The following is a 26970-nucleotide window of genomic DNA, read 5'->3' on the forward strand; positions in this document are numbered from 1 at the left end:
GCTTGTTTTTATTCCCTCCTCAGTATTATCCTTCCTCAACACTGTCCCCCATTCTCATTTGTTTCCCTATTGATTGTGATGTGTTTCTACACCAAACTGTTAATGTGCGTTCATTTTTCATTTGTCCATTTCAGATAAGTGAGGTTCATCTGATGCCTGTTCCCCCATCTCTTCCTCTATATTTGAACATTCTTCTCATTCATCATGATGATGAGAAACATCAAGTTCCACCCCCTTCCTCCTCCTTTCTACACTAGCATGTTCCTTTAACTCTCCTTTCTCCTCTTAAAGCCTTCAGAAGAGAACCAATCCACCCCACTGGGTACTGTTTTCTCATTTAACTCTCTCAATACTCTTTGAAGACATTAAGGTTTTGAAGAGACACGTTTCTTTTTTCCTGTAATAGCATGTTAGCAGTATATCATCATACAGTCTCTTCAAATTACTCAAATAAATTGACCTTCCTAGGTTTCTCTTGAATCTTGTGTGTGCATTTCTGAGTTCCTACTTAGTTCTGGTCAGTTCATCACAAATGCCTGAGAATATTCTATCACAGGGGTGGGGAACCTATGGCCTTGATGCCACTTGTGGCCTTCTAGGCTTTTGGACTGAGTCCAAGTTTTACAGAACAAATCCTCTTATTAAAGGGATTAGTTCTGTGAAGTCTGAATTCAAAGGACTGCACTTAAGGACCTAGAGAGTCACATGTAGCCTTGAAGCTGCAGGTTCCCCACCCCTACTCTGTCCCATTAAAGTTCCTTCCCCAACCCATAGGATTTATACTCAGCTTTTCTGAGTAAGTTATTCTTGGTTGGAAGTGTATATATTTTGCCTTTTGGAATACTGTGTAGCAACACCTCTCATTTTTAGTGGAGGTTTCTCGGTTTTATGTGATCCTGATTGTAATTCTTTGGTACTTAATATGCTTTCTCCTCTCCCTCCTCCCCACCCCACCACCTTCCATCCCCTCCCCACCATGCTTGCAGTATTTTTTTTTTCATTGACATAAGTACTCTGAATGTTGGCTATCACATTCCTGGGACTCTTTTGGAGTTTTTCAGAAAGCTATCAGTGGATTCTTTTAATCTTCACTTTGTCTTCTGGTTCTAATACATCTGAAAAGTTTTCTTTTATGATTTCTTGAAATATAGTGTGCATATTTTTAAAAATCATGGTTTTCAGGAAGTATGATGATAATTTAATTCTCTCTCCTTAATCTGTTTTCAAGGCGAGTTCTTACATTTTTTTTTTAATCTTGATTTTGTAATTATTTCTTGAAGTATCATGAAGTCATTGATTTCTGGTCTATTTTAGTTTTCAGGAAGTCCATTACTTCAGCAAAATTTTACCATTTTCTCTTCTAAACTATTTTCTCCTTTTAATTCTTTCTCCTAGAGCTCTTATTGCATTTTTTATCTCTTACTTTGTTTGAGGTACTTGTGCAGTCTGTGGAAAGCTCCTATTTTCCTTTGAGTCTCTGCTTGCATTTGTTGTGGAGTCACACTCTCCTTTTCGGGGACCTCTAGATTTGGGATATTATTTGATACTAGATGGTGTTTTCTTTGATTTACATGTTTCTCCATCATTAGTTCCTGAACTGAGGCTCTCTGCCATGCCAGAGCTATGGGGTTGGAGGGAAAAGACCTGGGTTTGAATCCTGGCTTTGCTAACAACTACCCAGCTCAGCTTGGCCAAGTTATTTAATTTCTTAAGTTCCTTCTAACTCTGAATCCAATGAACTAAAACATGGTTCCTGCCCTTTGTGTACTTTGGAGATCCTTGTAAAAAAATGGCCATGTATTAAATTGGGTGAATTACCAAGACTACCGATACTGTAGAAACATTTCTACAGTATCTATAGATACTGTAGAAACTATGATCTCTGTCTATAAGAATTTGTCAAAGTCTGACTCAAAGATTAGCTATTTTGAACAATGTTGGTACAACCAAAAGGATCAATCATAAATAGGCTATCAATTCAACATGATCAAAATGCCTCTATTGGCTAAAGTTTCGACTTTGTTTTAGTATACAGTCTTTTCAGGAGAGTGTTTACAGAATTACAACTGAGAGCTAAAAGCAAAATTAATATTTTCAAAACTGGATCCTAAAATGGGAAAGGTTCTATTTGTTTTTATAACCTGTGAGGACAAACAATGACATACTGGACATTCAACTACCTAATCAGGATAGTGCCCAGAAGACAAGGACCAAGATAGTGAGGGAAGTAGAGACCATGCTATATGAGGGCAGGTTGAAAGAACTGGTGATTATTCATCTGGACATTAAAATACTTCAGGTGGCTATGGATTATATTCACATATATCAGGTGTTGTCATTAACAAGAATGGGTTGTTCTGCCTGACCAAAAAGAGAAAACTAGGACCAAAAGGGATAGCTGCAGGAAAACAGACTTCAGCTCAGCATATGAAAAAGAGAAGCAATATGCCATGGTAAATAGAATGCTGATCTTGTTGGGAAGAACTAGGTTCTGACTGTAATGGCTGTATGATTACAGGCAAGTCACTTCTTAAAACTTCCACTGTCATAAGCAACTATAAGTTATAGAGAGGCTGCAGATCTTCACCAGAGGAGGAACTTCAACAACTGGAATTCTCCACACAGATTAAATCATGTATCTCTACCTTTCCAAAAGGATAAATTTTATAAAAACTAGAACTGTGTAAAAGTAGAGTACATTGCTTTGTAAGGTAGTGAGTGTCCCATTAAAAGAGGTATTTAAGTGGGGGCTGGATGACCAGACACTTTTTGGAGACATGGTAGAGAGTATTTGTGTTTTGAGCAGGGACTAGATGACCTCTCAGATCCTTGCCAGCTCTGAGATTCTATTTCTAACTGCCCAAAATCACAAAAGAGGCTATAATGAAACTGGTAAGAATCACAAGACTGGAGTTATACAATTTTAGGTCTTATTTTATATTTACTTACATACTTTACAAATATATTAAATGGAATATCTGTCAGAAAATTGATACTGATTAAAGCATAATCAAATTGGTTCAGTGCTATAGACAACCTGTCAACAAAATGTATTTTTCAGTTGACTAAATATTTATTAAGCCTCCATTTGCAAAGCACTGAGCTTGGCACCAGGAATACAAAGATGAAAAACAACATAATCCATAAAACTCTCCACCTAGGCTTTCAAGGAGCCTATAGGATAGTTTATCCCAAACATCAAATCTGGTGCCAGGAAGAGCCTTTGTTTGAAAATCAGTCTGGTGCATGAACAAGAACCTGGATGTCTCCAGATTCATAACTTGCTCTTGACGGTTCTGTATAAATTTACAAAGTGTTGCTCAGATGATGCCATGAGATCATTGAGGTCATAGTCAACATCAAAGGAAGGTTGCTTTTGCAAAACAATGAGTGCAGTCAGCAGTGCAAACCTTGCTGTTAACCCCCAGATTTGATAGGCCGATTGATCTTGAGGATCCACGTAGCTAAAGCAATGAATGAGAAGACGGTGACCAAAAATAGTCACGTGAAAGGAACAGTGCGAGTGCGGACTCAGGAAATACTCCAGAGGCACCAGGAACACCTTGCTCACTTCACTCGGATTAGGCTGGGCCTGGAATGAACTGTCTATAAATCCCACAACTGGGGTTACCATGGAACCAACCTGAAAGTGGAGCACAGCCAAAGAAAAATTAGGACAAATGAAACAATAGGACTTTCCAGCTTCTGTCAGACCCAATAATATACCACTGTCACATGTGCTGAAGGAAATCATAAAACTGTGCTGAGTCTACTACATATTCATGCTCTATTACACTCTTCACAATGCCTGTTCCAAACTTTTTTTTCTCCTGAGGTAACCAACTCTACCTCCAGCTCCCTTTTTCTCAGCATATAATCTGACATGAAAAGACCCTTCAACATGAGCTTTCCCACCTCTGCTCCTCCACACCCCCAAATCTTTCAATGCCCTTACCTATATCAAAAGAAGTATCGATCTTTCTGGCTAAACTCTTTCCTCCATTTGTATTATTGATTCCATCATCCCCTTCCATTCCTCCAAGACCTTTCCCCAACAATCATGATGCCTTCCTCATGAATCTTCAATCTCTTCTTCTCTACTGCCACTATGAAGACTGTTAGGTGGTGCAGTGGATGAACCAATGGGCCTGGAATCAGGAAGAACTGAGCTCAATTCCATCCTCTGACACTTACTAGCTGTGGGATCCCAGGCAAGTCACTTTACATCTGTCTGCCTCAGTTTCCTAGCACCCCCCTCACATACGTTTTGAAGATCAAATGAAATAATATTTGTCAAGTACTTAGTACAATGCCTGGTACATAGCAGGCACTCATTAACTGCTTGTACTCTCCATCCTCCACCCCTCCTCTTACAGACTACTTCCCTACAAATATGCTTAGGTCTTTCCTGTCCTAAGAAAAATCTTTCCTTGATCTTGGCACCTCATTAAGTTATTCTCCTTTCTCCTCATAATAAAATCACTGTTTAACCCTTTGTAATTTGCCTTCTAGTTTGACTGCTCTAGTGAAATAATTTTTTCCAAGCTTCTCCAAGACCTCCTTATCCACTAAATCCAATCAGGTTTTTTTTTCTCCTGTTCTCATTTTCCTTGACCTCTCTGAGATCTTTCACACTGCAGACAATTCATTTCCTTGGTCTTTTTCCCTTGGCTTTTGTAACACTGCTCTTTCATGGTTCTCCTTTCAACTTTTTGTTGACCTGACTCATTTGTTGTATTCTCCTGACCCTTAAATTGGATCTTAAATCTTAGGCTTTTTTTTCTTCTATCTTCTCTCTTGATGATGCCATGGCTTCAACTATCACCTTTACGTAGATGACCCCTAAATCTATACCCTCACATCCAATCTATCCTCTGAGCTCCAGTCCTTTATGTCATTACCTATATCTGAATAACTTGGAGTAACTCACACTTAGTATATCCAAAATTGAACTCCCTGATGAAATTCTACCCAACCTTAAAGCTTTATCTCATATGCCTACCCTTTCCTATATTCCAGAAAAAGTGGACGGCTCACCATCGCCTCTTCTCATCCTGACCTTTCCTATCTCCTGATACTTCCTCTGACTGAAAGGGTCTCCTTCAAAATTCACCTTGGCCTGTTCTGATGGCAGCTCATCCATGAAGCCTTGCCTGGGTACCACCTCCTAGACCCTCAAAACCCCAATTCCAGATGAACTTTTTTCTTCTTTAATCTCTTATTCCATGCCCTCTGGATCTCTCTTATCCACTATTACAAGTGATATTATAGTTATGTGTAGTTTTGTCTTATTTGATTACTAGATTATAATTTCCTTAATGGCAGGGACTGCATCAAATTTTTACCTCTGTAGAGCCAACTATGTGATACTGAACATAGTTTGTATTTAATAAATTTTAAATGAAACCTAGAAGTTGTGTTTATTCAATTTTGGTTCCCAAAGCTAATCACTTGTTTCAGAAGTTGCACTCTAATTAGGGGCTGACATGCGACATTGTGTAAGTCAAGCATATTTTGTTAGATTTCTTTGAGAAGTTGGTTAGTTTTTTTTTTTTGTGATCATACAGAATCAGGGCAGATTTACTTCTTTCACACAGTTCTTGGTATTAAAAATACATCCATGAAATCTGTTACAGGCAAGAGGGACAAAACGACTAAGTACACAATGTCAAAAGGCTACTTTCTGATTTTTATTGTAGTTAAATGACCTTTAGTTACTGTTTTTAAAAAAACAAAAAAAAGCACGGACCTTTGGTTCCCACCCACCCCCTCCCAATTTTCAAAAAGAGGAAACCTTGAAAATTTTTTTCAAGGCTGTTAAAACTTCTGAGAGACTCTGACATTTCCATCATAGGGTCCAATTCAACCTTAAAGAAGGTGAGTGGTCATCATAACAACCTTCAGCTAAATCTTTTCTAAGAGAGAGAAATCCATATACCCAATGCTCCCATGACTTACAATCCTAAGATTATTGAAACATTGCTGGTCTAGGACCTGGATGTGGACACCTAGAACAGAATGTTTTTTACCCTAGAAAGTCTCACTTTTAGGAACATAGTAGCTACAAGTTCTTCTAAATGCTTTAGTTGAAAACATACTAGGTACTTTTCTACCTTGGTTCTCATAGCCTGAGTAATACTGTGTCTTTATTTAATCACACATGGGTTTGCCAAAAAGAGAAAAAGGGATCATTTGTTTTGAAATAACAAGGGCCTCTGGAACCTGGCACAGAAGACAAGCCAAAAGAAAGAACTGGGAATTGGGAAGGGAAAGGAGCAGAAAGAGAAGCTGCCATTTGAAAAAGAAATTAAAACAAAATGGGGGGACCCCTATTTTCTGTGTACCACAGTACTTGGGAGATAGTGGTATCAGATTATAAAGGGCAGCAGAACCCTCAGAAGTGGATTTTTCTAAACATTCCAAGACCTTTGGGCTTTTAACATGTGCTCCACAGATTCCCACTGTCTACAACCAGACTTCCCTTACACCTTAGCTATAGCTCATACCCAGAGCTGTGACAAATTTGGGAAATAAAGAGGGACACTGCTATGACAATAGTGGTGAAGGTGTTTCCTGCTCACATGAGGGACCATGGCAGAAGCACTGAAAGCTGTCAACTTTCACCAACTTAAATGATCATGGCAAACAAAAACAAGACCACCTTTATTCTCTATTCCTTGGAAAAAAAGAAGCTAGGTGTTTATTTAAGGTCCTTGAATCTGGGCCCCACATACCTCATTTAGTATCTCTCATGAAATTTCTATGGGTTTCTTCCCTGACTAGTGCAGGGCTTGCCCTATAGTAGTCAACAGCAGCCAAAGTTTCACTCCAAAGTCACAGTAATGTGACCTATACCTCTCTAAGGTACATGTTTACCATGGTAGAGTTTTATACAACAGTTTTCCTTAAAAATATCTCACAATCTGTTATTTCCAAACAAAATAAGATAATGCACCACTCAGAAGTAGGTTAGTTCAAGAGAATTTGGTCAGTTTTGATGAACTGCTGAGTCTCTGAGTAGAGGAGGAGTAAGGGATATATTTGGAAATGAAGGTGATGTAAAAATAAAGGATATCCATACAAATTTTCCAAAGCAAGAATTCAAGTATAATTATGAAAATGCATATCCAAGTCTTTAATTTCATTCTAATTTCAAGTTTACCACGCATAGCACTATTAAAGTCCAACTCCATTTTAGAGACAGAGAAACTGAATCACACAATGGTAAAGTGATGCTTGTTAGGGAAACTTCAGTTATTACCTTTCTGCTTTGTCCATCATCTCCTTTCCAATCCCTTGACAACCAACCACTCTACTATATGCCTTCATTACCTCTCATCTATATTATTTCAGTAACCTATGAACTGGTCTTCCTGCTTTCAATATCTCACCATTTAGTGTACCTTGCACATTCTACCCAAGTAATTGTCCTAATGTACAGATCTGTCAAGACCTTGCTCTCTACTATCAAAAATAAACATTTAAATTTCTCAGACTAGCATTCAACGATGTGTGGATTTAGAATACACCCTTAGAGTTAGTGTCAGAGGATTTATGTTCAAATCCAGGCTCTGCCATTACCTATGTGACCTTGGCCATTTTGAGATTACAGATTTAGAACTAGGAGATTCAGAGGTTATCTAAACAAACCTCCTCATTTTACATATGAGAAAACTGAAGCTGAAGAGGTAACAGGAAGTCTCTTCTCCTCTCTCAGTTTTAGTTTCCTCATCTGTAGAATGAAACAGTGGGACTAAAAAAAACCCTAAGTTCCCTTCCAAATCAAAATCTTCCAATATGACCCTTTTTTTTTTAGCATTATTTCATATGATTCCTCTTCCTATATAATCATTCTCTGTTGCAGCCAAACTGAATGATGTGTATGTTTCCTTACATAACGTGAGCTTTCTTGCCTTTGTGCATTTGTCTATACTGTTCTCCATATATCAAACATCATCCTTTCACCTCTTCCTGCCACCACTCCCCTATATGGGTTACATTACCCTAGTAGAATAGAAGCAACTTGAAAGCAGGCCCTTTTTACTTTAAAAAATAGCATGCTTTTTTACTTCTATATTAAGCCCTTGACAGTTCTTGGCATGCAGTAATCACTTGGAAAGTGTTCTCTTTCTCTAGTTCTCTCTCTTTCTGTCTCTCTCTACCCATCTTCTCTCTGTCTCTCCCTCTCTCTCTCTTCTATCTTCCTCCCTTTCATCGGCTGTCATGCTACCATTGCTGCAGGATCTAAACTAGTTACCACCTCTCCCATAAAGACTCCCCTATGCCAACTCCAAGCTAGAAATTCTCTCCTATTCCTTTGGGCTTTCATAGTAGTTTTTACCTCTTTTTATGCAATATGATGTTTGTTCTGTACTACAGTTCTATATGAACATGTCCCCTACCAAACTGTAGCTCAGAGACCAAATCTTAATTAACTTCCGTCATCCAACACCAAGCAGAGAATTCTTTACAGAACATATTTAATATTGAATCAAATCTGCCCTAGCTCTACTTACCTTGCTGAGTGGTAAAGGCAGAAAGAGAAGTTAGGGTCTTGTTTTAGGTTTGGGAGGCAGCAAGCCTCATAGGGCTCATAATCTGGTAGTAAAGACAGATATATACAGATAACTGTAATGCAAACTTGATTACAGTACATGATTAAGAGGAGTTCAGTTGAAGGGAAAATCACTTTGTGGCATTTGAACTGGGCCTTAAAAGGTGGAAAGGATTTTGATAGGCAGAGATGATTAGGAGGAGAACCCGTTCTAGAAACAGAAAATAGAATAAATAGAGGCCCAGAAGTGTGAATGTTTAGGCTTATGAATAATCTGATTTGGATGGGACAAAGTTAACATGTCTGTGTAGTATACTGAGATAAAGTTGGAGAGGCAGGCAACACTTTAATTGTGGACGGCACCGAATGCTAGCTAAGGTAATATGGATTTATTTTGTGGGCAATGGACAGCAACAGAAAGGTGTTGGATAGAGGAATAATGACTTGATCAGTCTTGTATACAAGGAAGACTGCTTGGGTGGCTTGTGAAGCATCAACTAGAAAGAAGAAAAAAGAGACACAGAAAGATGACTCAGAGGAAGTGATTACAATAGTACAGTGAAAAGTGGTAAGAACTTGAACTATCGTACTGACAATGTGAGTGGATAGCCAGAACAGATGACTTCTAAGGTGCCTTTCAATTTTAATACTAAAATAAAACAAATGAAATGAAAATTATAAGAATAACCTAATCCTCAAGAAAAACATGACAAACAAACAAAGTACTCCTTGAGTTTTGAGTCTGCTCATTGTTCTCTCTTACTCAGACACTGGCTGGCTTCCAATTTCCAGATAGAAGATGAATCTATCTGGATATACTAAGTAATACAAATATTTCCTTTTAGCCAAGATCCTGAATCTGGGTGCCCAGAGTATAGGCGGCTGTATAACCAAACCCTCACAGGCAGTAATTTTCCAAAAAAATTGAAACTGTTTTGTTCCTTGGCTATCACCCCAAAAGTCTGACAGCCTGTCCTTTGCCTTTTCTCCCACCCCTTCTGTATAAGAACAGAGGTAGTATGGATTAGGAATCAGGATACCTACTTCTGTGCCATGTGACTGGAGAAATGTCCCTTACCATCTCTGGGTTTGTTTGCTTTTGAGAGTTGGATTAAAAATCTAAAGACTTTTTAAGCTCCCACATTCTATGAATCTATGTTGTAAGGTCTCTCTAAGCTTAGACATTCTATATTCAGATTTCCCTTCCAGCTCTGACATTCTATGAATATGAGAGACCTTATAATTTATGAGCATTTTATGGATTTGCAGACTTGTCTGTGCAACAGCAGGAATGTGAATGGCTAAAACATTTTGAAACTGTGGCTTTTATTTAGCTATTGTTAGAGAGAAAACAATCAGAGATCAGGGTGATCACCTAGTCCAGTCCCTACTTTAAAACAAGAGTCTCCTCTACCTTCTCCACATATGATCTCTAAGGCTCAACTTGAAGTCTTCTGCCAATAATTAGCTGTGTGACCATGGGAGAAGTCACTATCCCTCTTTGGGTCTTGGTTTCCTGATATATTAAATGAGAGGATAGAGCTGTATGACCACTAAGATCCCTTCTAATGTTAAAAACACTATGATTGTAATATTCCCCACTGAATTTGGAGTCGGAGAACCTGGTTCCAAATTTTGACTATGCTACTTTATTATTTTTGTCATGCTGGGCAAATCATAACCTCTTTAGGGCTTGGTTTCCCCATTTGTAAAATGAGCAGAGGTGAAGGGGGGGGGGTTGACTAGATGATCTTTAAAATCCCTCGTAGCTCTAAATCCTCTGTTCCCTAATTACTTCAACTGATCTTCATATAATATCATTTCCACTTCCCTCAGAATTCTGGTCTTCTTCTGGACACACTTCTGTCTGTTCATATTCTTTCTAAAATATGGTGCTGAGAACTGAACACTACTCTATATATGATCTTACAAAGAAAACGTGAAGCAGGACTATTACCTCCACCACTCTGGATACCATGTTTTTCTTAACACAGTCTAAAAATGTGTTAGTCTTGTTATCAGTCACAATATTGTTTCATAATGGTATTGTCTCATAATAAGCTTGGAGGCAACTAAAATTCCCCAAGTCATTTAAATTCGAACTAATGGCACACCAGGTCTCCCCTATCAACTCGAGAATGTTATAGTTAGAGGGACTTTAGAGATCATTTAATACAATGCTGTCACTTTATGATGGTAAAAATAAGGTCCAGAGATATTAAATAACTTGTTAGTAAATGGCAAGACTCAAGCATAGGTCTTCTAACTCTGAGTTGGATGACTTCAGGAGCTTTATTATACGAATTTATATGCCAGATTTTCTTGTACCTAAGTCCTCCTTTGTTGCCCAACTGTGGTATAGAGATGACCCTCAGGCTCATGAAGATTCTGCCAGTGCAATGAAAATTCTGGCAGGTCCTGCTAAGTTGGAAATTCTATCTGGTGACTGACTCTATGTCTGCTTTTCAAGAACCAACCTAGCTAAGTGTGGAGAGAGTTGGCTTTCAAAGGATTAATCTTTCTCAGTGGATACCACTCATGAATGTTATTTATGGAGCAGTTGTGATCTGTAATGGCTGAAGGAATAACCACATCATTAAACCCAGAATCATTTAAAGTATTAATATATACAGGACCTTACATTTACTGCTACCAAATTTCATCTTGTTGGTACCAGCCCAATGTTACAGCTTGTCATGATTTTAAATCTTAATTCTGTCATTCCTTCCTTCTAGCTTCATGTCACCTTAAAATATGAGTATATCTTGTGATAAGGACACAACTGAGGACAAAACTACTGGTTCTGGTCCATAAGTTTTTCCCAAAGAAATGTAATAATTTTACCAGTAACAAAGGAAGTAGAAGCATGCAAAAAGCAACAAATAAGACTATTATTCTGGGATTTAATTAAGATCAATGAAATGGAGAAATTACAATGATGAAAGGTAACAGAAAAATTTGGGAGAAAGGGACTCTGATATATTAAAGTCTATAATAACAAAGGAAAAAAATGTTAGGCATGGTATCATATGGGAGATGAAATCCTAGACTGTCTCAGAAAGGCTCAGTCCTTACAAGAATGTGGATTCCTTCTCCTTGGGTGAATCTTTTGTGGACAGTGATACTGCTTTGATAAGAGAAACATCAGAACCATGGTCAGTGGTTATGAAAACAAGTATTTGATGGTTCAGCACTAGGGCAGCGGACAGCGCTAACCAGTTTGCAACTGAGAAGCTAGCATTTCAGCCTTGCCCAAGGAATATTTAAGGAAGAGCAAGGGCTATTACCCTTTAAGTACCTTAAATGCAATCAAAGTGTTCCCTCTAAGTCTTCTTTCTCTAGACTAAGCATAACCAGGTCCTTTAACCTATCCTCATATGAATAGAGGGTCTCTAGCACCCTCACCATTCTGATCATCCTCTTCTGGATACACTCCAGTTTGTCAATATCCTTCTTAAAACATTATGCTCAGAGCTTAACCAATATTCTAGATGTAGTCTACCCAGGGTAGAAACAAGTAGGACTATCACCTCCCTCATTCTGGATGCCATGCTTTTCAGAGAGAGGATATCACAAGATAAAGTTGGAAAAACACAAAATTCTGGCCCATACCTTGGTTATATGTGGCACAAGACGACAGATGACTTCTACTTGGTGTGGCTGAAGTCCAACTTCCTCGTGAGCTTCCCGGAGAGCTGTGGCTATTTCATCTGTGTCTCCTGGCTCACTCTTTCCCCCTGGGAAGCACACTTCCCCGGGTGAGGTACGTAACTAAATATTAAATGAAAGTTACTAGATTATTTAACTATGTAGTTATTCATATGGCAGAAATTAAATGTGAATTTTTGTCTTTTATGTTTCAAATCCTCTACTACAGGCCCACTGACAAATTGTGTATCAGTCATTAGTGGACCAGGTAGCTCAATATGTAAAGTTTCATCACCAGAGAACTGGCCACAAAACTCTTGAATATTTTTAGACAATATTTGTGAAGACTGACTGCTAAGATGGCTAAATTTGGTGGAGAGGGCACTGGCACTAATAACAATATTGGTCTTGTGTTTAAGAAGTACAAGAATACTGAACAATATATGGGCCTGGAGGCACACAGCTATAACATATCAGAGATGGAATTTGAAGCCAAGGCTTCCTGAGTTCTAAATCAATAATCTCAAAATGCCAAGGTCACATAGGTAACGGCAGAGCTGGGATTTGAACATAAATCCTATGACACAACTCTCGGGCTGTACTCCAAATCCACACTGCATCGTTGAATGACAGACTGAGAAATTTAAACATTTATTTCATGACTTCAAGCCCAGCACTCTATTCTATTAACTTAAAGCAGGTGAAAGAAATATACTTTTAAAATATATCACTAAGTTAAGAAAACAGTGCTTCCCACCTTTCCCCTCCTTACTTCCTAATAAGAGAGAAAAATGCAAAAATGGTAATCCCTATCATAATCCTCTTAAAAAGGACAGAGAAAGTAAGAAGTAATTAGATAGTAAGAAATGGGAATTTTCAGGCAACAAATATTTATGAAACCTACTATTTGCAAGGCTCTGTTGAAGAATTAAAAAGAAAACCAGTTACATTTCTATAATAGTTTCTGATTTAATTCCAATCTTGCTGAACACCAGAGAACCCATAGTGTAGAGAAGTCTTATGGATGTAATCAATGTGGAAAGTCTTTCACACAGAGCTCCCATCTTGCTCAACATCAAAAATTCCACAACACAAATTTTATGAACATGGCAGTCTTTAACTGACCGCAGTTAAAACCAACAGTTAAAAACTTTCCTAAAAAAAGATCTGAGGTAAGGACTACAGTATGATTATACCCATTTTACAGAGAAGAAACTGTACTTAGAGAGGGCAAGTGTCTTGTTCAAGGTCAAAGAGCTAATAAGTCGCAGAGTAAGAACTTAAGACTCAGGTCTCCTGATTACAAGGCCACTACTCCAGCCATCATACCATAGTGCAACTTCAAAATGTAATGCACATAATGAGTCCAGACAAAAAGGAGGCAGGTGGCAGTTTGTCCAGTTTGACTGAAATGTAGAAGATATGAAGCAAAGTATTAGGTCAAGCGCTAAGATGAGTTAGGTGGAATCCATACTTGTAGAGGGCCAGGAATGCTGGCTAATCAGTTTGGAATTGATTAAACAGAAAGCAGAAAGACACTGAAGGTCTTTGGGCAGAAAAGTGACATCATTAGATCTGTGTACTACGAAGATTATTATTTTTAAAGTTTTTACACCTTTTCTTTTTATATCACATTTATTTCTGCATAACCCATCCCCACTAGCCCAGTGAGCTTTCCCTTATAATAAAGTTGTGGGGTTTTTAATGTCAGCAAAACCAAATGATACAGTAGCTAAGTCTGACAGCCTATGCAACATTAGGAAAATTATCTTTGCAGATTTGTGAAGCATGGAACTATAGAAAGAGGCTGGAGGCAGAAAGGCCCATCAAGAGTCTACTATGATAGTTAAAACAGTCTAATTGATGTGGCAAATGCTCTAGCTCTGGGTCACCTTTGCCTGGCAGAGAGGAAGAGGCAGAGAAGAAAAGACAATGAATGGGGAGCCAGGAGACCTGGCTTCTAATGATTCTCTTCCCCTCTCTGCAAAATGAGTTGTTTGGACTAGATAATCCCTAAGGTCCTCTCCAGTTTTCACATTCTATGACTCTAGTATCATCAGCCTGAGACAGAAAGTGGAGGAATAGCTGTGGCAGGAAAGGTTATTGCTCTGGGAATTGTATGAAAAATGATAGAAGTCTCACAGGACAGTCTAGTATGAATGCAAATTGAGTTAGGGGTTAGAATGTCTTCCATCCATCTTTGATGTTCTCATTTTCTAATTAGCTACAATAGAATGTTAAAATTGAAATGCTGAATAAAGGCATATATCCTGTGACTAGATGTATCTGCAATGTAAGGTATTACCAAGGTAGTGAATGAAAAGACTACTGGGAACTGGAAGAAGAGGACCTGAGTTCAAATTCTAGCTCAGCCACTTTCTACTTATATGACTTTGGACAAGTCACAACTTCTGTGGACCTAATTTTCCTCATTTGTAAGGTTTCCTCTAAGGTCCCTTCCAATTCTACATATGCAATCTATGAAAGGCAGCATGGTTCACTGGGAGAGTGCTAGACTTGGAAGATCTGGATTTAAATCTTAGATCTGATTTCTTTCCTCTCAGTATCAAGATGGTGGGCTGCGAGTGGGGAATATATTTCATATACTGTGAGATGTGGCTGCTGTGTAAGCTGATTTTAACTTTTTCTTCACTGAATGGGTTTTATGAGAAGGAGTCTTTGGAAAGTAATTGTGAGGTAAAAAGCAAAATATATCAAACAATTTTTAAAACTTGGCTCCCTGACATCCTAGCTACGTGACCACATGACACCGTTCTGGTTATCCATTATTCATTTTACTAAAAACAAAATAATACTTGTATAACTTCCTTCACAGAGTGAGTGTAAAGACCAAATGAGATGATAAAAAGAATGTATTTTGTAAACCTTAAAATTAGAAATGGAAGCTATTATCATTATGGTTTGGAAAGTCAAGTTTTTTTTTAATCTTATTTAATATTTTTTCCAAATTACATGTAAAAACAATTTTAACATTCTTTTTCTCCAAATTTTGAGTTCCAAATTGTCTCCCTTCCTTCTGTCTCCCCCACCTCACTGAGAAGGTAAGCAATTTGACAGAGGTTATACATGTGTAGTCATGCAAAAACACATTTCCATGTAAGTCATTCTGTGAAAGAAAACATAGACAAATACCCAAGAAAAATAAAAAAAGTAAAGAAAAAATATCTTTGATCTTCAGTCAGGCTCTACCAGTTCTTTCTCTGGAGATGTACAACATTTTTCATCTTAAGTCATACAGAATTGTCTTGGATCACTGTATTGCTAAGAATATCTAAGTTATTCATGGCAGATCATCATATAATATTGCTGTTACTGTGTACAATGTTCTCCTGGTTCTGTTCATTTTACTTTGCATTAGTTCACTATGTCTTTCCAGGTTTTTCTGAGGGCATTCTGCTCATCCTTTCTTAAAGCACACAATAGTATTCTATCACAATCATATACAACTTGTTTGGCCATTCCCCAATTGATGGACATCCCCTCACTTTCCAGTTCTTTGCCACCACTAAAGGAGCTGCTATAAATCTTTTTGTATACATAGGTCCTTTTCCTATTTGTTCTTTTATCTCTTTGGGAAACAGAGCTAGTCCTTTGGGCATAGTTCCAAATTGCTCTCCAGAATGATTGAATCAGTGTACAACTTCACCAAAAGTACATTAGTGTTTTAATTTTCTCACATCCCCTCCACCATTTGTCATCCTTTTCTGTCATATCAGCCAATCTGACAGGTGTGAGGTAGCAGCTCAAAGTTGTTTTAATTTACATTTCTCTCATCAATAGTGACTTAGAGCATTTTTTTCCATACGACTATAGATAGCTTTGATTACTTTGTCTGAAAACTACCTGTTCATATCCTTTGACCATTTATAAATTGAGAGATGGATCTTATTTCTAGAAATTTGACTGTTTTCTGTATGTTTGAGAAATGACGTCTTTATCAGAGAAACTCACTGTAAATTTTTTTTCCACAGTAATGATTACCAACTGTATTTGGCTATGTATTTGGCTCCATCCTATCTTCTCCATTTACCCTACACACACTCTCTCCTTTTACCCTGTCCATTCTCAAAAGTGTTTTGCTTCTTTTACCTCCCCAAAAACTGCCCTCCCTTCTATCAGCTCTTCCTTCCTCTCATCCCCTTCCCTTCCTACTTTCCTGTATGGTAAGATAGATTTCTACACCAAAGTGAGTATGCATATTATTCTCTCTTTGAGCATATTCCAATGAGAGTAAGGTTCTTGTGCTCCCCTCCCTGCTTCCCCCATTTTCCCTTCCACCGTAAAATTTCTTTCAGGCCCCTTTTACTTTTTATATTGATTTATTTTTAGTTTTCAATATTCATTTCCACAAGATTTTGAGTTACAAATTTTCTCCCCATCTCTCCCCTCCCCCTGCCACCCCAATGGCATGCATTCTGATTACCCCTTTCCCCAGTCTGCCTTCTCTTCTATCACCCCACTCCCCCCATCCCCTTATCTTCTTCCCCCCTAGTTTCTTGTAGGGCAAGATATTGACAGGCCCCTTTTTTGGGGGGAGGGAGAAAGGCAGGGCAATTAAGGTTAAGTGACTTGCCCAAGGTCACACAGCTAGTGTGTCAAGTGTCTAGAGCCAGATTTGAACTCAGGTCCTCTCGACTCCAAGGACGGAGTTCTACTCACTGCATCACCTAGCTGCTCCGACAGGCCTCTTTCATGTCAGATAATTTATCCCATTCTACCTCTCTCCCCTTTCCCTTCTTCCAGTGCATTCTTCTCTCATCCCTTAATTTTATTTGTTCAGATAATCATACCATTAAATTCAACTCACACCTCTGCTTTCTATGTATACTCATTCTAACTGCCCTACCTAATAATGAGAAAGTTTTTGGGAATTGTAAATATCATTTTCCCATGAAGGGATATAAATAATTTAACCTTATTAAGTCCCTTGTGATTTCCCTTTCCTGTTTACCTTTTCGTGCTTCTTTTGCATCTTGTACTTGAAAGTCAGATTTTCTATTCAGCTCTGGTCTTTTCATCAGGAATGCGTGAAAGTCCTTTATTTCACTGAATGTTCATTTTTTCCCCTGAAGGATTATATTCAGTTTTGCTGAGTAGGTGATCCTTGGTTGTAATCCTAGCTCTTCTGCCCTGTGGAATATCATATTCCAAACCCACCAATCCTTTAATGTAGAAGTTGCTAAATCTTTTGTTACCTTGACTGTGGCTCCACAATATTTGAATTTTTTTGTTTTCGGCTGCTTGTAGTATTTTTTCCTTGACCTGAGAGGCCTGGAATTTGGCTATAATATTTCTGGGACTTTATTTTGGATCTCTTTCAGGAGGTGATTTTTGGATTCTTTCAATTTCTATTTTACCCTCTGGTTCTAGAACATCAGGGCAGTTTTCCTTGATAATTTCTTGAAAGATAATGTCTAGGCTCTTTTTTTGAACATGACTTTCGGGTAGGTTCAGTATTTCTCAAATTATCTTTCCTGGATCACATTTTCTTCTGTTTTTTCATTCTTTTGATTTTGTTTGTTTCTTGATGTCTCATAAAATCATGAGTTTTCACTTGCCCAATTCTAATTTTTAAGGAACTATTTTCTTCAGTGAGCTTTTGTACCTCCTTTTCCATTTGGTCAATTCTACTTTTTAAGGAGTCATCTCTCCTTTGACACTGCCACCATGGTAGTGTAGGCCCTCATCACCTTAAGCATCAATTACTGCAATAGCCTTCTGTTTCGTATACATGTCTCAAAGTCTCTGCCTGCTACAATCCATCCTCTACTCAACTATCAAAGTGACCTTCCTAAAGTTCAGGTTTGATCATGTCACACAACCCCTCTCCCCAGCCCCCCAACTCCCTTCAATAAATTCTATCAGGGGTGGGGAACCTGTGGCCTCAAGGCCACATGTGGCCTTCTAGGTCTTTGAATAAAGTCTTTTGACTGAGTCCAAGTTTTATAGAACAAATCCTTTCATTAAAGAGATTTTTTTCTGTGAAGTTTGGATTCAATCAAAGGGCTGCACTTGAGGACCTAGAAGGCCACATATGGCCTTGAGGCTGAAGGTTCCCAACCCCTGTTCTAGTTACTCTCTATTACTTCTAGGAGCAAACATAAAATCTTCTGTTTGGCTTTTAAAGCCCTTCATAACTTGACCCCTTCCTACCTTTCCAGTGCTCTTACACTTTATTCCCCTTTACATACTATAAAATCCAGTGACACTGGCCACCTTGTTTATAATCTTGTTTGTAAGAATAGCATGTGAGATTTTGTTAACGTTTTGCCAACATCAGAATAAATTATATCTGTAGCAGATTTACTAGTCTAGGGACAAAATTTTCAAAAGCAAATGATGTTAGCCTGATATGATGCACCCCAGAGGCCACACTGGCTCTTAGTGATCATTTCTTTCTTTTGAAGATACTTAGAAACTATCCTTATTAATTACTATATCTTTGAATTTTTGCCAGGAATCAAAGTCAAGCTCATTGGCCTATAGTCTGCAGACTTTATTCTCTTTCTTTTTGAAATTAAAAAATTTCTAATTATCTTCCCTGTTTTAATTAATAGATCTCAACTACTTCAAATTATTCTTAATCTAGACAAAATTTATTCTTAAGACCTGCTAAAATTGTTTATAATTTAGATGAAAATTGATTTTTTCCAGTCATTCTAACAATATTGGAACTGAAAGGGAGTTTAGGTATGAATGATAAATCATTATAGAAGATCTTCCATGTTACAGTGTAAGCCCGGCTTTTCTTCCTTCCCCTCATCCCCCAGCTCCTGCAAGATCTTTAGACTTTCCTCTCCAACTGATAAACCTTAAGAATGGACTTCTCAGACATTCCTCTCTGGCTAATTGGCCCAAAACAAAAGAGTTGAATACACTCCCCCTAGGAGACAGACAGGCCTTGAACAAAGGACAGGAAATTCTGAAACTGCTTCTTGAGGACCTAGCCAGTTCTCAAAAACAAAATGATTGACAAGATCTTCCCCTCCTGAGGGGAGTGGCTACCCCTTCTGGAGGGGAACATCCGGGACAGTTAGCAGTAGGCCCTCCTTGTTCAGGAAGCTATAAAAGTCCCCACATGGAACAAGCTAGTGGGATCTCACTTATGGAGAGGAAGCTTCCTGGGATCAGTTTCCCTCTCGGGCCTTGATTGAGCTGGGCTGTGTAAACCAGGACCCCCCCTTGGCTTTGAGAGGACAAAGTGCTGGAGTTCCCCTGAGAGGTGATGAATCTATGTTGTTTGTGTCTTTGTCTTTGTTGAGTTAACTGTGTGTGTGTTAGAGTATTTCCCCTGTCTTTCAATAAAAACCATGTTCTCTCAGGAGTGTGCCTTACTGCCAGCTCGAATCCGAATCTGAACCTAACTTAGCTTAACTGAACAAAGTACTATCTAGAATGACCTCTTCAGTCAGCATTTAGTGCTACCACCATTAGAATGCAAGCTACTTATGGGCAAATATGGATTCATTTTTGTATTTGTATCTTCAACACCAGCACAGTGCCTAGCACAGAACAGATACTTAACAAATGCTTACTGACTGACTGATTCATCAAGTGAAAACCCTACCGGAAATAGAAATCTCATCTCCCTAATACCTAAGGTCCCTGGGCTTCAATTCCTTTATCTATAAAATAAAAAGATTGGAAAAGATAATCACTATAGTTCCTTTTAGCCCTAAATCTAATCATTCAGTTTCGACTTGTAGACTTCCAGTGACTCAACCCAGGAAACTCACCCTCTCCTGAGGTAGCATATTATATTATTTTTGATAACTACAATTATTTAAAAGTTCTTTATTTAGGGTGTACTCTGTGAATACCATCCAGCAACTGTAGTTCTACCTATTGAGGCCCAGGAAAACTCATCTAATGTCACTTTCATAAAACAGTTCTTCAGCTACCTGAAGGCAGTGATCTAATTCTGTTTAAATCTTCTCTTCCCAGGATAAACACTTCCAGTTCCTTCAATTAATTCTCATATGTCCTGGTCTCTAGTGTCCTCACCAAGGTGGTAATACCAGTCTGAACCCATTCCAGTTTGTGAATGTACTCCATGAGGTATCAAGTATATAGCTATGCCATAAGCACTGTACAATCACATTGAAAATAAAGTTGGAATTACACTAAGTTCTTGCTTAATTAGGTATCTGTATTTTTGTACGAACACTAGGTATATGGCTACTTAAGAGTCCTTCTTAATTCATTAAATGGATATGGAACAGATGAGTGTTTTAACCTAGATTATACTGTTTTCAATCCTTCCATAAAGAGGCAGTATAGGGTAGTATGTAGTATAAAAAGCACTATATCTGGAATTAGAAGAGCCAGGTGGAATCCTGGCTGTTTTATTTATTAGCTGTGTTACCTTGAGTAACTCGCTTATTCTCAGTTTCTTCTTCTGTAACATAAAAGAGCTGGTTTCAATGATTTCTTCCTACATCCTATATGCACTGAACTTTGAGAAGGGAAACTTAAGTGCTAATCCAAGGCCCACCATTGAGCAACACAACCTTAGACAAGTCACCTAGCTTCCCAAGGTCTCAACACTGCAAATCTAATTGTTGACACTTTGCTCTGTGTGAAGAATACATCAGAAATGCTATACTAACCTAGCAATAAATGTAGCCCCATAGAAGGTCGACAAGTGGCCAAGCTACATGTGAACTGAACTGTTATGGCACTCAAAATATGTAGGGATAGGGGCAGGGCCAAGATGGCAGCTGGAAAGTAGGAACTTGCTTAAGCTCTCCCCCAAATCCCTCTAAACACCTGTAAAAAATGGCTCTGAACAAATTCTAGAGCTGTAGAACCCACAAAATAGCAGAGGGATGCAGGTTTCCAACCCAGGACGGCCTGGATGGTCGCTGGGAAGGGTGTATCGCATGATGCTGGGAGTGAATCCAGGAGAGATAATTTTAAAATTATTGGTCTAACTGAAAGCCATGATCAAAAAAAGAGCCTAGACATCATCTTTCAAGAAATTATCAAGGAAAACTGCCCTGATATTCTAGAGCCAGAGGGTAAAACAGAAATTGAAAGAATCCACCAATCACCTCTTGAAAAGGTCCCAGAAAGAAAACTCCTAGGAATATTGTTGCCAAATTCCAGAGTTCCCAGGTCAAGCAGAAAATAATGCAAGCAGCCAGAAAGAAACAATTTGAATATTGTGGAAACACAATCAGGATAACACAAGATCTAGCAGCTTCTACATTAAGGGATCAAAGGGCTTGGAATATGATATTCCGGAGGTCAATGCAGCTAGGATTAAAACCAAGAATAACCTACCCAGCAAAACTGAGTATCTTGCTCCAAGGCAAGATATGGACTTTCAATAAAATAGAGGACTTTCAAGATTTCTCAATGAAAAGACCAGAGCTGAATAGAAAATTTGACTCTCAAATACAAGAATCAAGAGAAGCATGAAAAGGTAAACAAGAAAGAGAAATCATAAGGGACTCACTAAAGTTGAACTGCTTTATTCACATTCCTACATGGAAAGATGATGTGTGTAATTCATGAGACCTCAGTATTAGGGTAGCTGAAGGGAATATACATACATATATATAAACAGAGCACAGGGTGAGTTGAATACGAAGGGATGATATCTAAAAAAAATTAAATTAAGGGATGAGAGAGGAATATATTGAGAGAGGGAGAAAGGGAAAGATAGAATGGGGTAAGTTAACTCACATAAAAGTGATAAGAAAAGCAGTTCTGTTGGAAGGGAAGAGGGGGCAGGTGAGGGGGAATGAATGAATCTTGCTCTCATCGGATTTGACTTGAGGAGGGAATAACATACACACTCAATTGGGTATCTTACCCCACAAGAAAGGAGGAGGAAGAAGATAAAAAAGGGGGGATAATAGAAGGGAGGGCAGATGGGGGAGGAGATAATCATAAGCAAACACTTTTGAAAAGGGACAGGGTCAAACGAGAAAATCGAATAAAGGGAGACAGGATAGGATGGAAGGAAATATAGTTAGCCTTTCACAACATGAGTACTGTGGAAGTGTTTTACATAATGATACAAGTGTGGCCTATGTCTAATTGCTTGCCTTCCTAGAGAGGGTGGGTGGGAGGGAAGGGAAGAGGGGAGAGAATTTGGAACTCAGTTTTAAAAGTAGATGCTCAAAAAAAAAAAGTTGGTTTTGTATGCAGCTGGGAAACAAGATATATAGGGAATGGGGCATAGAAATCTATCCTGCCCTACAAGAAAGTAAGGGGAAAGGGGATGGGGGGGGCAGTGGGGTGACAGAAGGGAGGGCTGACTGGGGAACAAGGCAATCAGAATATATGCCATCTTGGAATGGGGGGGAGGGTAGAAATGGGGAGAAAATTTGTAACTCAAAATCTTGTGGGAATCAATGTTGAAAACTATAATATTAAATAAAAATGAAAAAAAAATTAAAAAAAGAAAGAAATCTATCCTACCCTACAAGAAAGTAAGGGGAAAGGGGATGGGCGGTGACAGAAGGGAGGGCTGACTGGGGAAAGGGTCAATCAGAATATATGCCATCTTGGAGTTGGGGGGAGGGTAGAAATGGGGAGAAAATTTATAACTCAAAATCTTGTGGAAATCAATGTTGAAAACTAAAATATTAAATTAATAATATTTTTTAAAAAGATATATATATACACACACACACACACACATATATGGATAATTTATTATGTTAAAGCAGCAGCTGTAGCAGCTGCACAATGTAGTACGAGAAAACCCTGGGCCTTGTGGTCTTGTCCTAACTCTTGAGTTTCCTCCTCTCTAAAAGGGGCATAGCAATACTTGCGCTACCTACCTCACAAGATTATGAAGAAAGTGCTTTATAAACTTAATGTGAGTTATTATTGTTATGAGTTTTCTTCAGATCACTGAGTGGGAAGGTGCTTTACCTACCTCCTTTGATCGGACTGTGAAGAGCAGATAAATCTTTCCTTCTTTAACCAACAAAGGTAGTAGGATAGAGTGTTTAGTTGATAACCACTGGGAAAACTTGGTTCCAACATCATGCTTCCTTAATTGGACTATAGCTGTATCCTTGGTCAAATTTTTGCTAAGATAAAAACAAACTCATGAATTTTAGCACAGGACTTCTCTTAAAAGGTTCTAGTTTTAGGGCAAATCACTTTCCCTCTCTGGGTCTCAGCATCTTTATCTGTAAAATCTAAGGATGCAAAACATTTAATCTAGTTGTCTTTTAACTCTGACATTTTATGTTCTAAGCTTCCCTGAAACTACACAGAAATGAAAGCAGTGATCGTTAAGTACCAGTTATGGGTTCAAGAACAGGTCATACAAGACTAACCTACATTCATTTACTTATTTGTTGGTTTGCTTATTTATTTACTTTGGGGCAGGGTTACTAGATCGGAGGAATGTTATAGATATGGTATACCTGGATTAACAATAAGGCATTGAACAGTCTCTCATAATATACTTGTGAATGAGATAAAATGGGGTTGGATTAGATGTTTCATATCTGAGGCTGATTTCTTTCAGCCAGTATTTTAAATTAGAATTTAGGGGTTCTTTGCAACTGTACTCTTATGTTCTAAGGTCCTTTCTAGGTCTTATATCCTATATTTCTAAGATCCTTTCCAACTTGAAATTCCATGATCTAAGAAAACATCCAAGTGTGGCTTTTTTAATATTCTAAAGGCACTTTAGTTACAAGATTCTAATCCTTGGTGAGGAATGTTTTTAGAAATTCAGTAGCTAAGAGATGTTAAAATTCACCTATGCAAACAAAATTAGCTATAGGAGATACCCTGAGCAGAGGACTTAAAACACAGAGCTTTCAGCAGTTCCTAGTGAAGCAGAATCAGATTAAAATGTAATTGGGAAATATTTGACAAAATGAATAAAATACAATAGAAAATAGATAGTATTAATATGCGGTTTTCTAAGTCTATGACTCTCAGGGATCTTTATCTACTTTTTTTTTAATTGAGTTAGACAAAACAAACATAGAGGGGCCTAGAAAAATACTAGGAACATTTTCCCTGGCTAACCACACCTACCTTCAGTCATCCCTCGCGATATAGTATCAATTTGCATCTGCAATTGTTGTTTTGGTAGCTGTCCTCACCTCTGATATATGTGTTTTTCATATCCTCTATTTGACTATAAATTCTTTTAGCTAAGGTTTTTTTTTTTAGTGTCTCCTCATAGTGCCTGGAAATGATTATGTAAGAGCTGGGCAGGACTTTAGAACCTAAGAGTGGAAGAGCTGGAAGGGACCTTTGTACTCCCTCTAATGGGTATACAAAGTAGCGTTATCTCCATTAGCAGAGGATTTTAACCTCTGCGTGTGTCATGATCTCTTGTCGAATGGGGTCTTGGTGGAGCTTGTGAATCTCTTCTCAGAATAGTTTAGAATGGTGAAGACCTGTGTTTAAATCTAGACTCAGATACTACCTCTGCGACACTGAGCAAAACCACTGCCTGCTTCACTTTCCTCATCTGTAAAATGGGGCAATGACAGCACCTCCTTCAAAGGATTGTTGTGAGGATCAAATGAGATATTGGTAAAGTGCCTAGCACAGTGCTGGCACATAGTAGGACAACATGTTATTTTTATTATTATTGTTATTCGGCCTGTTTCCTCATTTGTAAAATCAGCGCCCACCTCCCCAGCTGTTGTGAAGATCAAATAACATAACTGCATAACGCTCAGCACAGTTCCTGGCACACAGTAGGTGCTATATAAATGCTAGTTATCAATATTATATTATCCTTCAGCCTCAGTTACCCAAATTAAAAAACATTACAACAGCATCTCCCTCCCAGGCTTGTTCCGAGGATTAAGTGAGATGACACGTGTAAATCACTTTGTAAACCTTTAGGCCTTATATAAATGCTATATATTAAGAACCAGAAACAAAAAGTTCCTGGCCCCAGGTTCTGAAGTCCTACCCTACAGAGTTAGGGTCCAAGGCCTCGCACTCCACCCCGGCCACACGTATAGGCATAGGCCCCGTCAGGTGCAAGGAAGAACGAAGCTGGAGGGGGCGGGGGCGCTGACTCGGGAGAGCTGGGTCGGCAGCCCCCGTCCTCCTCGGTACCCGTAGGGCGTCACGGCCCGCGGGCCTGCGGTCGTCCCTGCGGTGCCTCCGGGCTCCCACACGACCCTCGCTGTTGCACTTGGGTCGGCCCCGGGCGGGAGCGTAGTGGGAGCCCCCAAAGCTGGACCCCTGACCCAGCCTGAGACTCGCCCTCCCAGCTCCGGCCTCACCATTGCGGCTCCATGGCCTCCAGCACCGTCACATACACATGCGCAGAAAGATTCCCTCCTCCCCAGTCTGGCTAGCTCCTCCGGGCTGGTGAGCATGCGCACAGGGCACACTGACGCCGAGCATGCGCAGAGGGTTCCAGTACTAATACTGGAATTTTAGATTGTCGGAGTCTCGATGACTCGTTCTTCTTTCTGGCTCTTCCACTCCGAACTATTCCTGTTCCCCAATTTCCCAGAAAAAATGCCGTCTCTCTAAGAACTTAGGGCCCCGGGTCTGAGTACAGAGTTGGGAGAGTAGGAGGAGCCAATTGGAATGTCCCACCACATTGGTCCTTCTCAGCCAAGCCCCTCATTGGCCCTGCCCCTTTTCCCTCTCGCTATTGGTCCTCTCTCTCCCGTGCAAACCTCACTTTGTCCTCGATTTCTCACCTTTGAGACCTTGGGATGATTTAACAGAGGCAGCATGACTAATCTTGGGGACAAGAGGGCATGTAGCGAGGCTGGTGGAAGTTGCTTATAAACCCTTCCCCAGATTAAGTCTTTTCCCCACACTCTTGGTTTGAGTTAAACTGGCTTTTTCTCCGCCTGGTTTCCATATTCCCATCTCTCGCCTTTGCCTTGGCTGTGAGCCAAGCCTGGAATGCACCCACTTCACACTTTGGCCTCATCGAATCCCACACTTTTTTTCAAGACTCAGGTCAGGCATCACCTTACATGAATCCTTTCCTGATCTCCCCAACTGCTAGGGCTCTCAACCAATCAAGAAGTATATTTTTTAAGCACTTACATGTGCTGGGCAGTGTGCTAGAAGTTGAGGATGGACAAAGAACGAAACAGTCCTTAATGAGCTTTCCCTAACCACGTTGTACTGATTTTTGTGTTTGAATGTGTGTGTATAGATAGATAGATGGACAGATAGATAAAGATATATGTGTATGACCCCATATAAGGGGACTTTAACATACATATTGACTCTCCCTCAAATACTCTATTTTTAGTTCCTACTCTCCTCCAATGAGCTACTCCTCCACCCCAACTCAACCACATACCAAGATGGTCATACCCTCCATCTTGCTATCATCCACAAATGGACTACTACCCCCACTTTCAAGAATTCTCAAATTCCCCTTATCCAACCTTAATCTTTTGGCTTTTCTCATCTCCCTTTGTCTTCCCTTACAAAACCTGTGTCTTCATCCTAATTCTGACCTCCAATCCCTTGATCTCTCAATTCTCTCCCAAGACATCTCCCCTGCACTAGTCACTCTCCCATCATGATTCGTTCATGAACCTATTCAATTCTGTATTGTTCTCCTTTCTTAAAGTCCTACCCCCCTTATCACCAATTCTGATTGGGCCCAAATTTATGTTGCACAACTTTAACTGTGCCTTAACTTCTGCTAGGTAATCCTACTGCACCTCCCTTATCAATTCACTATCCTGCTCTCTGCAGCAGCTCTTCCAAACCTTTTCATCCTTTTTCAAACCTCCTACGGCTCCCCTTCCTCCCACTCT

At 39.1% G+C, this 26970-nt stretch overlaps 1 protein-coding gene across 3 annotated transcripts; it reads right to left on the reverse strand.

The window, feature by feature from the left end:
- Positions 1–3139: 3139 nt before the first annotated feature.
- Positions 3140–25726, reverse strand: NUDT7 (nudix hydrolase 7). Of its 3 annotated transcripts, none has more exons than XR_005009961.1 (4): positions 24242–24669; positions 23118–23274; positions 12167–12325; positions 3140–3643 (listed from the first exon to the last, which is right to left on the reverse strand). XR_005009961.1 is itself a non-coding variant. In XM_036752074.1 (4 exons), exons 1-4 carry the CDS (start codon positions 25467–25469, stop codon positions 3275–3277), a joined length of 699 nt encoding a protein of 232 aa, XP_036607969.1. In that variant the 5' UTR covers positions 25470–25726; the 3' UTR covers positions 3140–3274. The 3 variants fall into 3 exon arrangements, 2 of the variants coding, with proteins under 2 accessions (XP_036607969.1, XP_036607970.1); XM_036752074.1 differs by lacking the exon at positions 24242–24669 and adding an exon at positions 25456–25726; XM_036752075.1 differs by lacking the exons at positions 23118–23274; positions 24242–24669 and adding an exon at positions 25456–25713.
- Positions 25727–26970: the final 1244 nt, after the last annotated feature.

Source organism: Trichosurus vulpecula, chromosome 3 (genome assembly GCF_011100635.1).
Source record: "Trichosurus vulpecula isolate mTriVul1 chromosome 3, mTriVul1.pri, whole genome shotgun sequence".
Classification (NCBI taxonomy): Eukaryota; Metazoa; Chordata; class Mammalia; order Diprotodontia; family Phalangeridae; genus Trichosurus; species Trichosurus vulpecula.